Here is a 17,276-nt window from a genome sequence, read left to right as displayed (position 1 = left end):
GCCGTTCACTTCCCCTTAGACTCAGTTTTCATGTCCCTTCCTCCCAAACCCCCTTTTTCTTTCTCTTCTCTCTCTTTTCTTTGAATACAGGAACCACGGTGGCTCTGTCCATCAATTCACGAAGAGACAGCTCCCACTCAGAGTCTCGACTCCCCCGGTTCCCTCCTGTCTTCCCGCCACCAGCAGACACCGGCCCATCTTCACACTCCTCCATCCAACCGTCCATGACCCTGATTTCACACCTCATCCCTCGCCCTTCTTCCCCTCATCCTTTATCCCTCGACCCTCATTCCTTCATCTCAGCTCTCCTCCATCCATAACATGTCTTTGTTAGTGAATTTACAATTAAGATTTTAACATACAAAATACACGAAGAGCTTATAAAATATGAGATTTTTTAAATAAATTAAAGTACAGCTGAAATAATTAGATAATTCACTAATAATTCAATTGACAGAAAATTAATTGGTAACTATTTTGATCGTTTAAGTCATTTTTCATATAAAAACCTTTCCTGGCTGCAGCTTCTCAGATGTGCAGATCTGCTGCTTTTCCTCTGAATGACTGTAATAACTGTGATGTTTGTTAATAACGTCGAGCTTTGGACTGTCGGTCGGACAAAACGACACGGTGAAGGCGTCACTTTGGGCTCTGGGTCGTCATGACGGCGTTTCTCACTGTTTTCACGAGTTTTCCAAACCAAACGATCGATCGATCGATCGAGAAAAGAATCGGCAGATGGATCCAGAATGAAAAGCATCATCAGCTGCAGTCCGATACAAACCGGTTCAACATGAGCTCCAGCTCCACCAGCTGCAGCAGCAACATCCTGCTTTACATTAATGCACGAGGAATAATAATCTGATGATAGAATATATAACAGCACAGCAGCCACAGGGACGCTGCACTGCTTTAATACTTTAAGCACTGTTTCCTGATTATACTCAGACTTTTACTGAAGTAAAGGATCTGAATGCTTCCTTCACCGCTGCCAGCCTGCCTGACAGATCATCAATATAACAGTTAGTCAGGGAGCCTCCAGACCTCATCTGCTCTGCACCCCCCTCCCCCCGCGGTGAGTTGTGCTTCTGCTTCGAGGATAAGATAAATAAATCCCGGGTGTGTCAGAGGAACATGAAAAACACTCAGAGGGGGGAAGGACTGTAACTGTCGGAGAGGAACAGGAAGTAGCAGCCGAGGAATGAGTTGAAGGCTACAGAGGCAGTTTCATTTTCTCCCTGCAAACTCACACAACATATACCAGGGTTGAGACGGGAGGCTTTCATTGACATCCACTTACAGGTAAATAATCTGTTTGTTTTTGATCATCTCTGCAGTAAATTCCTCTGCTGACAGCTCTGTATGTGTCCTCTTGTTGTTGACTCTGTGAGCAGGTTAGTCTGCTGCAGATTCAGCATGTAGATCAGGAGTAAAATGTGTGATTTCTCTCTAGTAGTTCTTTACAACAAGCTTTGCAGTTTTGCCAAAGAGCGATCCACCCTGAGGTTTGATCCGTTACTGGGTGAACCTGGTGAAAACTGACACAAACACAAAGGCAAGTCATTCCCTCCAGGGCAGCAGAGAGCGATAATTACCTCTCTCACAGTCCACCTTCCAACATGAATGTCTGAAGTGAGGCTCCTTCAGCTCTGGGTTTAAGGTGGAGTTTACTCGCTCTTATGAATCAATGAGCATGTGCAGAGGGAGCGAAGGAAGAACAAACTATGCAGCTTAAGACAAGTATTTACCTACCAAACAACTAAAGAACAATTTGAACTGAAGTTTTCTGCATATGAATCTAAGAAGCTCAGGATTTACAGACAAAAAAGAAAATACACACTCACATACTGTGGCTTTAAATGGAAAGAGAAGAAGAGTTATTATACATTATGGTTTTACAGAGTACATTTTATTTTAATTGATTGCTTTACACACAAATAAATCAGTTGTTGCTCTGTGTAACAATAATAAATCCAAAGAATTTGTTAAAAAAGTCTCCACTGACACTCAGTCAGTAGTGGAGTCAGTAACAAAGGAAACAAAATAAAGGAAAGCACAGCCTAGATAATCCCATCCAGTCACTAACCCACCCAGTTTCTCTGTGTATCTTACACTCAGATGTATATGATACGATTGTCTTCTAACTCCAAGCTATAAGGTATAATTTAATTTTATAATTAGCGGTTGCCAAATTTGATCAAATTGAGAGTTTGTTTTTTAAAGCACATCAAATCTTCTCTAAATGTCAGGCATTAATAATCACCTGGTCTCCTTTTAATGGTTGGGACGGTAGTTTTTTCCCCAATATGCGGGTGTTATTTTTATTAACCATGCTAGCAGCGTAGCTCTAGGGATGGCAACGTCGGTCTGTCAGTTGGTCCACCATTTCGGTCCAGACTGGACTATTGGATAGATTGGCATGACATTTGGTACACCTATTCATGTTTCCCTCAGGATGAATTGTAATAACTTTGGTGATCCTCTGACTTTTCATCGCGCGCCATCATCAGGTCAACATTTCAATTTGTTACTTTGGTTTATGACCAAATATCTGCAGAACCAATGACATTTGTGACATTAGTGCTAATTAGCAAATATGTAGCAAATAAACTAAGATAGTGAACCTGCTAAACATCAGCATGTTAACATTGTGAGTGTGTTAGCATCCTGACGTTAGCATTTAGCTCAAATGTCTGCCTAAGTACCACCTCAGACTGTAGTGTAGGCTGTAGTGACGTACACTGTTGATTCAGATGAGCCGAGGATGAGGATGATAAAGGATTCACTAACAAAAGATAATGATGTGGATTTAGAATAGTTAATTGTTTATTACGGATGGAGGAGAACCAAGATGATGTAGGAGGGATGGATTGAGGGTCCAGAGGGAAGGATGAGGGATGAAAAGGTGAGGGGAGGAAGGGTGAGGGATGAAGAGGTGAAGGTAGAGGGGAGGAAGGGTGAGGGGTGAACGGACGATGATGGACCGGAGCCAGCTGGTGGGGGAAGACAGGAGGGAACCGGGGGAGTCGGGACTCTGACTGGGGGACCCGTCTCTTCATGTGCTCTGATTCGGACAGAGCCCCAGGTGGTTCCTGTATTGAACCAAAAGAGAGAAGGAAATAAGAAGTGTTTGGGGGGGAGGGATGTGAAAACTAAGTTGAAAGGGAAGTGAACGGATAGGGTGTGTTTAAATACTTGTGCACGGAAATGGGATGTGTTCAAGGAGTGGTCTTTGTTCCCGAATCTAGTTATAAAACTTGGGGAATGTCAGAAATGCTGGATCAAAGGGGCTGAAGTTTAGAACACGATAAAACCCTGGGTACATTTTGTGTAGTTTTATTTATTTATGTTTTGGAATAGTGTGAAGTATTTTGAATTGAATTAAACAGCGTCTAGCATTGTTTGAACTTGTAGGTATTTTAAAAAATGTTTTATTATTTATTCCATCAAACAAACTTTGGGTTTGTTTTTAGATTGTTTTTGGAAGTAAAATGTGACAAACTTGCAAACTGTTTTATTTTTCAAAGCCACATATCAAAATTCAACTCTTTGGGAGGGAAGAGAAGTCTTAGCAAATCCAAATATGTACTGTATATTGTGTATATTTTTGTCCTGCTATACTCAGTGAGACATAACGTTAGTCTGAGAGAACAACGGCCCTAACTGGTATGCCATTGCATGTTATTATCTGTAAAGTGCCAACAAACACCCTGAAACACCAGATCTACCTGAATCCTTCTTTCTGCAGAGGCAAATACATCAAAACCCCTTGTGGCTGCATGGTTCGAAACTAGAAGGGGTGAGAAGAGAGAATTTAGTTTTTTGTGATTTGGAAGAACCGACTATTTAGAAACATAAAGTTTGTCCTGTGGGTGGGTGTTGGGATAACAAGATAATTAATGGCTCAGGCTGGAATTATTATATGTTTCTTACTGTCAGCAGATTCCAGACCAAAACCAACAACGTGTCAGTCCTTCTCTCAATACTTTCTGACTTCCTGTGTGTGGCTCTCAGCTTTGCTACACACACACTTGTTAGTAGATGCATTCAAACACTGTGGTACACGGCAACGCATGACGCTACACCAAACCCAGGGACACGGAGATAAATGAGATGAAAAAGCACCAGTTTTCACCAGGATTGTGTAATTCGTCTATTGCTGCTTTCACTTAAATAAAAGATGCGAGTACTTCTTTCACCACTGCCCTATTTAATTCAGTTCAGTTAAATTTCAGGTTCAGGTTATTTCTGTTAACTACAGGTCACTTAAACTTGAATTACTTTGCATTCAGCTCTGATTTATTCCAGTTCATTCTCATCTGATATCAACTTCCTCTCTGTCTCCACAGCTGGTCATGGACCTCGTAGAGCCCATCCTGTCCATCGCCTCACAGATCTACACCCTGGTCGAGAATGTGAAGGCCAATAAGAAGCGCTGCCGTCGTGTTAGCGACCGAGTCAAAGCCCTGGAGGAGCTGGTAAAGTCCGTTAAAGAGAGGAAGCAGGGACAAACCTCTGCCGACGTAAAAAAAGCTCTCCGGGAACTCTCCATCACTCTGAAATCAGCACAGGAGCTCATCAAGAAATACACTGTGTCCAACTGGCTGGAGCGCATCCTGAAGTCCAGCGGCCACGGAGACGAGTTCATCAGTGTGAACGAACGTCTCAATGATGCCTTCCAGGTCCTGTCTGGAGCTCTGCAGGTGGAACAGGGGAACACGCTGTACCGGGTGTTTGAACTGGCCTCCAGAGAGAAAGAAGACGAGATGGACGGGAGGGAGGACGACACAGAGCTGAAGACATGTGAGGGAAACTGATGCTGACTTTGTAGAGTATGTTGAGTAAAGATAAAAGGAACCAGTTCAGTCGGTCTACATGAGCTTAAATTTGATCTTGTAGTTTTAATCTTGACTGTTTAGAGGACTTTACATCAGGAGCAGCAGGATAAATCATATGCACATTGTTTTCAGATGATTACAAATGCTAAAAAGTTGATATGGCTTAAGTCCATTGTCCACTGCACGACCTTTTCCCCAGAACTCTGGAACCTTTTTAAAAACTTGTTTACAATTTGTAAGCATTCACATCATCGGACAACTCAAGACAGTTGTATGGTAAAATACTGTGCATTGATAATATAGCACTTTATCCATTAAATTTGGGTTTTAACTACATTAAACAACAGACTTTGGCTGATGTGAGGCATCCATGTTTGTTTGGTTTGTGCCAAAGTGCCAGTTCAGATATTGATTTGGAAAAATCCGACTGTCCTGGTCATATTTACAACTTGGATGTTGACATGAATGCTAACTACAAGACAGAAACTGGTAGATACAATGGCTCCATTCCCACCAGAGGAACTTTAGGGTCTTGAGTTTAGTTGCTATCCCCTCAAAAACCCTACAACTAAAATAATACTTTTCAACAGGCTGCAGAATACTGAGGTAGAGTTTGCAGCACTGAACATTGCTGAAAGCAAGATTTGAAAGAATATTGTGCATTTATTGGGCAAATGTAGGGTTTCAGTTATTCTTTGATTGGTCAAACTGAAGCACTGCAAGAAATATATTTTGGTTGGTAGAAGTAAAATGTGTTGCAAGAATCTTTAATAAGTCAAACAGAAGCTTATTTCACTTCATTTGGTCAAACTGAAGCAATGCAAGAAACATTTCATTGTTCAAATGCAAACGCCTTCAAATTCAAGAACGTTACACAAACACCATTTCTGAATACCATCAACTTCCTTCCACTAAACTCCCACTGTCCAAACTTCACGTCACTCTTGAAGTGTGGTGAGAAAGCAAACAGGGGGAACTGGTCCTGATCGAAACGGGACGAAAGCTTTCACCAAATTTGAATCGGTTTCTGACTGTAGCCAAGTCTGATATCAGAAATGAATTCTGTAAGTGCTCAATAACATCCAGGTCAGACAGGATTCAGCATCTGCTGGCTTTGTTTCATCCGTGTTTGTTTGTTCCTCAGTGCTCCTGGACTACATGAAGGCCCAGCAGGAGAAAACAGACGCCATGCTGAAAGAATTCGAATTCGTCAAAATCAACGTGCAAAAGGTCGTGGAGCTCTGTGAGTACACCAAAACACTTAAATATGTGTCAGTATGGTTTTGTTTGGAATTTGTTAAGAAAACTACTTTACAAACACACAAGCTACTGCATCAGTATCAGTTGTTGCAGCAAGTACTAGAAGCTGTAGCAGTAGAAGTAGCTGTCATACTGTTGGTATGAAAAATAATGGAAGAAGTAGCAGTAGCAAGACTGGACTAATCATAATCGTATTTTTAATCCTCTAGTATTTTTACTGTCTATTGTTCTGTGAAGCGTAAATAAATGTTGAGATATGTTTCATAAATTAATTTCCTCCCTCGAGCTGCGCAGCGAGTCTGTTCACTTTGCTCTGACTTGTTGATGTGTTGCTTCTTTGCCTGTTTCATCCAACTGTTTCCTCAGCTGCTTTCTCAGAAACAGCGTTTGAAGCTCACGTTATCTGAGATAGAACAAGATAATGAGTTAAGATGAAACTTTAATGTAGCAGACTCGATAAGGGATCGATTTTTCCATGTCTAAAAACACTCAACAGTGTATTCCTCTCGTTTGTCCTGAATGCATCTGATTCTTAATGCACTTCTGCATCACAGGAGTGGCTGAAACTGACAGTTAATGCACCTAATGCACAGGCAGTCTCGGCACAATCACAATAAAAACTGCACATGTAAACACCAGTTTAAGCAGGTTTAGATATTTTATAACCTGCAAAATGGTCTTTCTTTCTGAACTCGTTCTGAGCGTACTCACTTGAGTCACAGCTACTCCGTTAGTGAGACGCACCGACTACAGAGCACAGCAATAACTAATAACAAGTTCATCTCTTTCAAACAGTTCGGCCACATTGAAGGGCTGGATTTGTCGGGGTCAGGACCGTTTTTTGGACATTTTCCCATGATTTTCTCAAGGTCGTCGATTGGTTTGATTTCATTCAAGAAAAATTCCAATGTAACAAAGGAGGTGAAGCAAATGGCCACCTACACTAGCAGAAATCCATTCACCAATTGTTCATTCAACAAAACCATTAAATTTCAGCTTCAGCTCAGTGTTTATCTGTCTGACCTACAACTTCACTGTCCTGGTTCCCTCTCGGCGCTCAGAGCGTCGTTTTCAGAGAAAAAGCTGTGAAAAGCCGCTGAACACGAGCTGCTCAGCATTAAACAGCAGACAGCTGGTGAACATAGCGGAGCATCTAGCAGCTAAAGAGCCAGATGTTTCCCTCAGCAGCTGCTGGAGACCAAACACAGAGCTGACAGAGAGAAGACCGGACTGACGTCCATCAGGAGACACAAACACGCCTCCTGATGAACGATCATGTTGCTCTGTAACTGCTGGATGTGGAAATAAGCAACTGTTTGCTAACAAGTTCACCATATCAACTTAAAAGGTCATATGTTGTTTCCGCTGCCCCTAAGTGGCCAAAAAAAACATTATTGGAGGTTTAAAACGACACTTTGACACATCATATAACTTATTAAGCACTAAATATATCAAACATGTGTTCTTTTCCTGATGAGCCAAACTAAAGAATAACTTGTGCCCATGTGTTTCTACAGTGAACAAACCCAGCATCACTGATGAAGTCATTCGAATGATCAAACCACACGAGGTGAAGTACAACCATCCCAAAGAGCCCTTCATGACAACATCAACCTCAGAGGTCTACAGGGGAGAGTACAGAGGGTTCACGGTGGCCATCAAGAGATACATTGACCCTGTGAACACCAGCCTAAGGTCTGTCACAGTTCAAGACAACACTGAAATACAGCAAGATAGTCCTTTTTGATTGAAGACCCCCCCCCCAATCATTTCTGCCTGGATTTGTTACAATCCAAAACCCCACTAGCCGCTCTCGTAGAGGCTTGAATTCATATGTAGACTTTTGGTTTGTCCACATCGTGGGGGTCCGAGGGGGTTGCATGCTGTACAGATTGTAAAGCCATCTGTGTTATGATACACCGTGGCTGGACCCAAAAGCACGACTAGCATAGAGGTAGTTGAAGTAGTTTCAGTTTATTGTAAAATACAACGAGTAACCAGGAGTGTGGTGTCATGGCGCCAAGCAGGGAACTCAGGGGAAACGAGGGGTTGGGCCCAAACGCAGACAGGAAGCAGAACGATGACTTTGAGTTGTTTTATTGAAGAGTTTACTGGTAGCTACAGGACGGCAGACAGGCAGGTACACAGGTTGGCAGTGGTCAAAACCAGGGAATCACTCCAACAGGGAGCAGGCAAGTTCAAAAGTCCATAATCCAGGCAAGGTCCAAGGGAATAAAGAATCAGTACAACAGAACTCAGATAAGAATGCCGGGTTGCTTGACAGAGTACAACGCACATACAAGGACAACGAACCGACAATGAACAGAGGAAAAAAAAAAAACCCTGGACTAAATACACTTAGGTAGGAGAACAACGAGACAGGGGTGCAATCAATCAAGGCGGGGTCAACAATCTAAAGTGGAGGGAAAGCAAACAGAGACAGGAAGTAAAACCACAAGACACACGAGGAGAACAGTAACAAAATAAAACAGGAAACAGGACCCAGACTATGACATGCGGATGTAATCGCTGTGAGCCGGTGGACTGGGTGAAGACCGCGGGCTGAGGTGGAGCAGTGGAGATCCGAGGTGAGGTCTTCCTGGAAAGCCGGTGGAGGCAGGTGAGAGGAACGAACCTGAACTCAGGGAGTCAGAGAGTTAGTCAGGGTTTCAGCTAACGCGAAGGTAATTCTTTCAGCGCGGTAAGTCAGAGGCCGAGGCGCGATACCACCAAGGTAAACGGACGATCTGGCGAAGCCTGGTGAGAAGAGCCGGGTAGACATACTGCCAGGTGGTGATTGGTGGATGGAGAGCAGGTGAGCAGCAGCAGATGAGTAGCAGGTGTGTCAGTCTCTGATTGGAAGTTCACCGGAGGCCGCGCCCTGCAGCACACACACACACACACACACACACACACACACACACACACACACACACACACACACAGGGCTACATAAATAAAATTGACCGGACTTGAATTAAACTGCTGCACTAAATAACAACCCAGTTCAGCATTAGAACAACGGACGGCCGGTACCTTTGAAAAGCCCCTCCCTTCCTTTGAAAAGAACTAGTTCACACAACTTGTTGTCCGACCACATTGGAAGGCAAAAGTGTTTATAACGGATCCAAAAGGCTACATCGGAAGGCGAGGTGAAAAGCAATAATGTTTAAATATGGGGATAGCGCCGCCCATTTTCATACAGTCAGTCCCTCCTGGTAGACATGTTTGGTGCTTCACTTGATTGTTCGCATTGAAAGAATGAAAAAAGAGAACTGAAGGAGAAGTTCAAACCCCGGCTTCTTTCTCACCTCCGCACAGCTGACCAATGAAATGTCGGATTGTCACGATCCAACGCTGGAAAGGTGTGAGAGGAGGGTTTTTTTCTGAGCCTATTCAACCATCAACCATCCCAGAAGCAGTTCTGACTGAGTATACTAGCAGCTCGTGTCCAACAATGTCTGTAGTCAGTCGGCTCCACCTTCACCAGCTGCAACATTAAAGTGATGAACGCATTAATGCATCAGTGATTATAATCCAATACTATAGTTTGCATTAATTTTGAATGCAGGACTTTTACTTGTAGCAGAGTATTTCTACACAGTGGTGTAAAAGATCTGAGTACTTCTTCCACCCCTGCTGAGCGCCGACAGGACTGTCGCCACAAAAACTGTGTCAACTCTCTGAGAAACATCACTCTGCCACTTCCTGTTTTGACCTCGAGCTAACAGGTGTGGAGAGCAGCAGCAGTAAAAGATCTGAGCACTTCTTCCACCACTGCCAGTGTCTGCTGAGATAAATTCGATCTCAGTTTTCATATTTACACATAGCCTTGTGTATTAGCATGTATAAGTATGTGACATACTGTAACTGTCCCATACTCATTGTTAACATAAACATTTTCTCCATATGCAGTCAGGTGCGGTCTGTTTTTAATAAGGAAGTCGAAACCATGAAGCGTTTTGAGTCGCCCAACATCCTGCGAATGTTTGGAATCTGTATCCAGGGTGACGACGGTGAGTGAGTGAACTGCAGCACGTAAATATCAGGCACATAGCAGCTTTAAATGTACGGTAAAGTGATGTGTCCTTGCGACTGCCTGTAGGACCCAACCCTCAGTTCCTCATCATCATGGAGTACTGTGAGAAGGGAAGTCTCCGTCAGGTTCTGGACTCTGATTGCAAACTATCCTGGACCAGGAAAGCTCGTATGTGTCTGGACGCAGCACAAGGACTCTACCGGTCAGTCTGCAATGATTAATTATATTTCTGGTTCATTGACAAATTTTAATGATGTATGAGAGATGAGAAAATCCAGAGAGAAGAAGCGGGAAAGCCTTATTTATGCAGGTGAAATTAAAAAAGTTAAATGTGATTTTGCCTGTAACATTTTGCAGGACCACTCATTGATATGTGCAGGTGTCGTCAAAATTTTAGGGATGGACGATGTAGATAAAATCCTTTGTCACGGTATATTTAAAGTATGTTGTGATATTCAGATATATTGTGAAATTGTACATTTTCTGGAAAAATCTGTTGAAAAACTGTTAATGGTTAAAATAACCAGACAGGTGTGTTTGTTTATGGTTAATTAATTAAAACCTGACAAATCAAAGTACAGCACTTCATCACATTGATGCAAACATCATATAAAAATCCAATTTTTCCATAAATTGATTTACAAAATTGCCCACAATGGCCTGAAACGATTTTAAAGGGACAGCCAGCACAATATAAATCTGTGACAGTCTTTTATTGTCATATTACAGTTACATTATCAAATAGGCCGTGCTTACAAGGATTTGACAACCAGTTTTTGGGGGTATCCAAATATTGTATCTATAAAAGTTGGTGAAGATTGGATGAAATATTTAGGAGAGAGGTGAGTAGTTTTGCAAAAGATCAAAACAAAAAACAACAACATCAAAATAGCAGAAAGTCTGGCTCTGTGTAAATGGGTGCAAGCATGCTGATACTAAATGAATTTTGGCCCCAAACACACCGACCCCGGTAACATCCTGTATGTCCAATGGGACTCCGGCATTGACAGGAAGCAACAGTTATGACAGCGAAACTTTTACTGTAGAGAAGAATGAATGAAAAGGGAAGTTGAAACAGGTTCTCTGCACATCTTCCAGCATTATCTGGGATGGAGCAAGATAATGAGTTAAGATGAAACTTTAATGTAGCATCTCGATAAGGGATCGATTTTTCCATGTCTAAAAACACTCAACAGTGTATTTCTCTCTGTCCTGAATACATCTGATTCTTAATGCACTTCTGCATCACAGGAGTGGCTGAAACTGACAGTAAATGCATCTAATCCTAACTGGACCACAGCCAGTGTCCACGCGCCACACCCCATGCACTATAATCACATCAGGAACAAAAGAACACAGAGATATCGTAAAACTTACAAGAAAACTTGCTGCGTCCATCAAATGTAATAAATTAGAGGAAACGTGACAAATTCACTTCTTCATTTAGGCCAAAGGGCCTCTCTGCAGAGCAGTGGGTTGATGATGTCTCCGCCTCTGGAAGAGCGGGACATTGTTTTCTATTCCCCAGAACTTTAATGGCGCTGCAGAGGCTGGTGAAAAGCTCATTTTGTGCACCCAGAGTTTTCTCTCTCCTCTCTAGTTCTGATTAAAACAAACAAACCAAACTGCTGCTGGAAACTCTGAAACTGAACGCAAAACCGCCGCAAAACCCAAAACTAAGAGCTCTCTGGGTTCAGAACTACAGGCAACCCCTCCTCACTCATTTGATTAAATATTAATATAAAAATATTGACTAGTGCAGCTTTAAATTAAATTCTATCTGCATGATTTATTGTTTATTAATGATAAAAAGTACCTTCATGATGATTATCACTGTTGTCTCTCAGACTGCACCAGACAGAAGAAAAATCTAAGGTTCATGGATGCATCAACAGCAGCAAGTTCCTGGTGGCCGAAGGCTACACAGTCAAGGTACTGAGCCCAGTGCATGCTGGGATTGCTGAGGGCCCTTTGAATGGTGGGATTTAAGGGGTTGGGGAAAATGAATGACGTCTCGAATTGTTTTTTTTTTTTAGCTGGGAGGTTTTGAGCTGGCAAAGACTGAGACGTCACTGAAAAGGTCAACAAAGGACAAAGAGAGCCGGTCCCTGTGCTACTCCTCTCCTCAGATGCTCAACGACGTCAACCACGTCTACAGCAAAGAGTGTGAGATGTACAGGTCAGAAACCAACCACGAGTCCCTCTGTACAGCGGCTCAAAACCTACAGTTTAGGTTGTGGGACCGCTTTCTATTAAGTCGCCATTTATTAAGAGTTTATAAGTAGTTACTGACAACTTTACTAATGGTTTTTAAAACATTTACTAATGCTTTATAGACTAGTTATATGCCCTTAATAAGTACAAGTTTTGGTTTGGCAGGTTGTGAAAAATCCCTTTGGATGTTTGCAGTTATAAATGCTAAAACTTCAAAGCGATTTTTAAAATATCACATCAAGTCTGCAGTGTAAAAGCTAATAAGTTGCTAGTAAAAACATTTTGGTCCAGATGCTCTGCAGCTGTTTTCCCAAAGGTAGGTGGTCATACGGTTCATTGGAGGGCTCTTCGTGATGAATGAAAGAGGTAAAACGTTCTTCATTAACATGCATGTAAAGTGTCGTTTGGTTAATATCAAATGTATTATTATTAATGTTGTTATTGTTCATTACAAAAGTTTAACTGCTGGATTCAAGATGTCTCCTACTTCACTGAAAAGTCCAGCCTCAGTGTTTGTGCACTGGAGGCTTCAGGTTTCCACATCACACTGTAAGTTTCATCCTGGACCCTGATTGGCTCCAGACTAGTTGTGATGTCACAAACTCCTACAAGTACGTCCAGGTGTGAAACTGAGGTGAGCTCAGAGAAACTTTCCTCCTTCAGCAGATGAATGTGAAAACTACCGAAACATTTTTAAAGGACTACTTTTTTCCCTTTTCTTCTTCCGGTCCTTCTGAGCCGTATGTCAGCTGCTCCAGCGCTACGCAACAGTACATCAGCTCAGTGAACTTCACTTTGAACTGAGCATTAAGTGCTGATACAGTACTGCTCAATAGGCCTGCATGGTTATGTAACCATGCAGGTCAACAGGTCTCTCCAGAAGAAAGCAGTGCGATGATCTGCAGGATGCTGTCGGTTTCATCCGTGAACAGTTACTGTCCTCTGTGCTGGCCTGGACCCCACAGGGGTTCACTGAGGAAGAGGAGACGAGTTACAGATGTGCAGCTGAATCTGCCTCATAAAGCTAATGTGCTGTATTTGTTTTGAGTCAAAAAAAAAAAGCAACAAACGAGAAGGCGACTGAAATGCTGCAAACAGAGCCTGTGGTTCTGTCACAGAGAGCAGACAGCACACATCACGCAGAACGCAAGTCGGAAAGCTTTTTGCGTTTTTGCACAGCGTGCTCTGTTCTTTGCACAAAACTAATTAAAGTAACCTTCAGTGCTGAAACAGGTTTTGGTAGAAGGCCTGTTGCTATAAGTGTGGAGCAATAACTGATGTTCCTTATACACACAGCTCCTACCCAGAGGTTTGATAATGTTCTATCTGATAACTTCTTTGCACTGGACATCATATAAGGTGAGGAAGGAACGGGAGAAGAAAAGTATTGTGTGAAAACGCAAAATTTATTGCGAGAGAACTCAAAAGTAGTGCTCAAAAAATTCTCGCCGTGACCTTTTATCAGACCTTTATCAGTAAACAAACTCTGCACAAACATCATTTCCGCACAGTGAAGCTCAAACATCCAAGTGAAGTAACAATAAGAAAAACACACTTGTCAGTGGAGGCGAACTTTAATAACATAAAATAAAAAATCATCACTAACTTGTGAGTGTTGTCTTTCAGCTTTGGAATCGTCCTGTGGGAAGTTACAACCCGTAGGAAACCTTTTGAAGGTGTGTATCTGCAGAACATGGCGATCGACATCCAACCCTTTTTAGTATCAAGTACTCACCTCCTTCAGGTGTGACGGCAGCTGTTAAAGGTGTGACGTTTTCACTGAGCACAGCCGCTGTGGTCAGCAGGAAGTCTTGCTGTTTAAATGGCTTCAAAGTGACATAACTTACCATCTACCAGTTCCCTGTTAGAACTTTATAATCATTCATATGGAAGGCAGCAATCCAACATTTAGACAAACATTAAAATCTACGAAACTGCAAATAAAGGATAAGGATACAACTGAGAAACACTTTTTAAAAAAAAGGGTATCAAACCAGCAGTAAATAAAATCTGACAAAACAATGTGGTTTAAAGGCCAGGGTCATCTCACTCAGATCTAACCACTGCAGGAGCAGAAATAGTTAATATTCAGATTTATTCTAATCAAAGAAATCAGGCGATGTAAAAGAAACTATAGAATCCTTTGCTTCTACTTTGGTTTTTAATGTGTTCTCACTTTTCTTCCAGATTGGTCACATAAGGAAATCTATCAGAAAGTGTGCAAAGAGAAATTTCAGGAGCCGCTCCCTGACGACTGTCCCGAGCCACTGGGACATCTGATCGACGCCTGTCGGGCCTATGATAGCTTCCAGAGACCATCTGCTGGAGGTAACTTACAATCACCGTCATCACCATGCGTTACCTTTAGGTAGGAAAGGAACTTAAAGTTTCAGTGTAGAAATTCAAAGTCTTTATGTAGACAGCTGGTGTTTGTGGGGTAGACAAAATGTGATTTTCCAGTAACAGAATAGGAAAACTCTGTTTTAAAAGACTGTTCACTGTCAGAAAGCATCTAACATTGCTAAAACTAATGTGAGGTCAAACACTTTTCCTACACGCTCGCTCAAGTAAACTCACTGGTGATCAATAATCTTACATACAAATTAAAAATCACACAAATTGTTATTAATTCATGAATCAAAAGAAAAATATACATTCTTTCAGTAATTGTGAAAAATATACACTGCAACTAACACAACAATGGCTCGAACAATAATAAAAATGCGGTGGCTGTGTTTCTGTTCCACAGTGCTGGTGGATAAACTGCGCAGCGTGGTGGCACAGTTAGAGGAGTGATCAAACTCTTCATCGCTCTGCCTCTCGGGGTTTGTGGTCATCCTCAGGAGAAGAAATACAATTGTTAGGCGATAACACTGGCCTGTAACTTGCTGAAAACTTTGATATAATCCACAAAAACAAGTTTAAAAGGCATTAAAAGCCATATGTTTGCATTTCAGTTTACTGTAACTCTTGGATAAGCGTCTCGTACTGTTCAAACCAGGGACCCGTTTCCAATAATCAACTTTCTTATGCATCTTTTTACAATTGTGGTGAGTTGTTTTAACAGCAATGTAACTTAAAATGTTTCTAAATGATTGCATGTTAAGGAGCTAAAGCTCCTGCTGAGGTGCTGCCCTGCTCGGGTTGTTTCAGAGCTGGTAGCAGCTTGGAGAGCCCACAGATGTTAACACTGTGATTTCAGCGGTGCAGCTGTGTTTTACAGCACTTCTCAATCACTACCCTGGGTATCCTCTGCTCATTCGTGTGACGCCACCGTCACACATGTACAAACTCGTTACTAACAGGAACATCAAACTGAAAAGGCCTCCGCCTAGTGGTGCAACTCAGTGTTAACACAAAATCTGAACCAGAAATACTTTACTCTGAAAATCCCAGTACATTTTTAAACTGTTAGAAAACACCAACTGCATGTTTCATGTAAAGTCAAGTTTGTTTTTGTTTAAGTTGAATGTTATGTTTTATCTTTCGGCCTTTATGTTTACCATGGCCACGAATTCTCTCTGCGAATGAAAGTGGTGTTTGATGCAACACGATGTTTAAAATGTTCCCAATAAAACCAACAAACAAACCAACAGAACCTCCTTTACTTGTCCTCCTCTTGCTCTTTTCAATGCACCCTTGAAATCAAGGATTCTTGCTTCTGATAATGTTAATATCATCTAGTTGAAATGTCACTTTTTCTGGTATTTAAGTTTTTGTAATTTCCATGTCTTCATGTCCATTTTTGTGTGTCTGTGGACTCATTTTAGTTCTTCTTTGACAGAGAATTCATCTCCAATTGTTGATGGAGGTCAAATACAGGAATGTTTAATTTGATGGCAGAATGACATCACATGCATCATCTGCTGGCGATGCACACAACCAGGAAGCAAATTAGAAAATTCACTACTTGATTGGAGGCTGAGTGTGTGTTAAAGTGCGATGAGCGGCCAGTAGAGGGGACGAATCACTTAAGATATCAGCAAAACTTTCAGTGACAGCATCACCACTCTTAAAACACATCAGTGCAAGTCAACAGGTACCGCACGCCGTCGTCTTCCTTTGAATGTTCAGTCATGTCCACTAAATCTGCCTGAAATTGTATATCAGTACCAAAAACAAGAATGCTCAGCAGCGTTCACATGAAGCGTGTGAGCATCTTGTTAAATGTTAAATGTTTTACTTGTTCCGTTGGTGCTGCAAAGTTTGTTGATACCTCTAAAAGCAGCATGGCTGGAAGGGTCAAAATACACGTTTTTAAATGTTCAATCCGTTGCAGCTCCTCTGACAGAAATTAATACAAATTATGATTCGTTCATCCATTTTACTGGGAGGTTTTTTCTCTACTTATTTTGTTGGAAAACAACACATTCGGCACGTGATGGACAACTCATTTGTATGAAAATATCTTTCTTGTAACATTTGTACACATTTTACTGATAAAAAAAACAACCTCACAGCAGCTAACACATTAATCATTCAAATCATCTGCAACGTTTCACATTGTTTTACTCTACAGAGACTGTTGCTAGAGATACACAGCGTCGCTAACGAAGGACTCATCTGTGTTCTCTATGAGAGTTTCTCCAGTTTCAGCCAGTCTCTTTTCAGTGTTGGACTCTGGCAGTAAGTCAGTAAATGTTGCGTCAACAATGCCAAGAATCTTCTCAGGTTCTGTACGTATTAATCTTTTCGCAAATGTATGCAAAACAGGTCTGCTGCCTCTGGCTTGGATGGTTAATGTGACATCCCCCAACAATCCTCATTTGCTGTGACAGGTCCGTTGTACGTTCAGCAATAGGATATCCAGAATGAAAGTAGCATATCCTAATATATATCTGCTTGTTTTGAACGCCACCCCTTTTTATTGATAGGTCATCCTCCAATCCAAATTAAATAGAGTGTGGTGCTAAAGCCCAGAGAGC

At 41.8% G+C, this 17,276-nt stretch overlaps 1 protein-coding gene across 1 annotated transcript; it reads left to right on the top strand.

Moving 5' to 3' along the window:
* The first annotated feature begins 1,144 nt into the window (after nt 1-1,144).
* On the top strand, nt 1,145-15,953 carry LOC122875153 (mixed lineage kinase domain-like protein). Its single transcript, XM_044193993.1, has 11 exons — nt 1,145-1,302; nt 4,350-4,803; nt 5,983-6,081; nt 7,616-7,793; nt 10,014-10,114; nt 10,204-10,339; nt 11,985-12,069; nt 12,174-12,316; nt 13,978-14,027; nt 14,539-14,679; nt 15,101-15,953. The coding sequence occupies exons 2-11, from the start codon at nt 4,356-4,358 to the stop codon at nt 15,145-15,147; spliced, it is 1,428 nt and encodes a 475-aa protein (XP_044049928.1). The 5' UTR covers nt 1,145-1,302; nt 4,350-4,355; the 3' UTR covers nt 15,148-15,953.
* Nucleotides 15,954-17,276: the final 1,323 nt, after the last annotated feature.

The sequence above is a fragment of the Siniperca chuatsi genome, linkage group LG4 (assembly GCF_020085105.1).
Source record: "Siniperca chuatsi isolate FFG_IHB_CAS linkage group LG4, ASM2008510v1, whole genome shotgun sequence".
Classification (NCBI taxonomy): Eukaryota; Metazoa; Chordata; class Actinopteri; order Centrarchiformes; family Sinipercidae; genus Siniperca; species Siniperca chuatsi.
Note: the sequence above shows the minus strand (reverse complement) of the source record. Positions and strands in the feature narration are given on the sequence as shown.

Excerpts from the sequence above, each read along its gene's own strand:
- LOC122875153 (XM_044193993.1), top strand. The coding sequence starts at position 4,356 with ATGGACCTCGTAGAGCCCATCCTGTCCATCGCCTCACAGATCTACACC. Across the intron at positions 7,794-10,013 it reads CCTGTGAACACCAGCCTAAG|TCAGGTGCGGTCTGTTTTTA; the intron begins GTCTGTCACAGT and ends CTCCATATGCAG. Across the intron at positions 10,340-11,984 it reads GCAGCACAAGGACTCTACCG|ACTGCACCAGACAGAAGAAA; the intron begins GTCAGTCTGCAA and ends GTTGTCTCTCAG.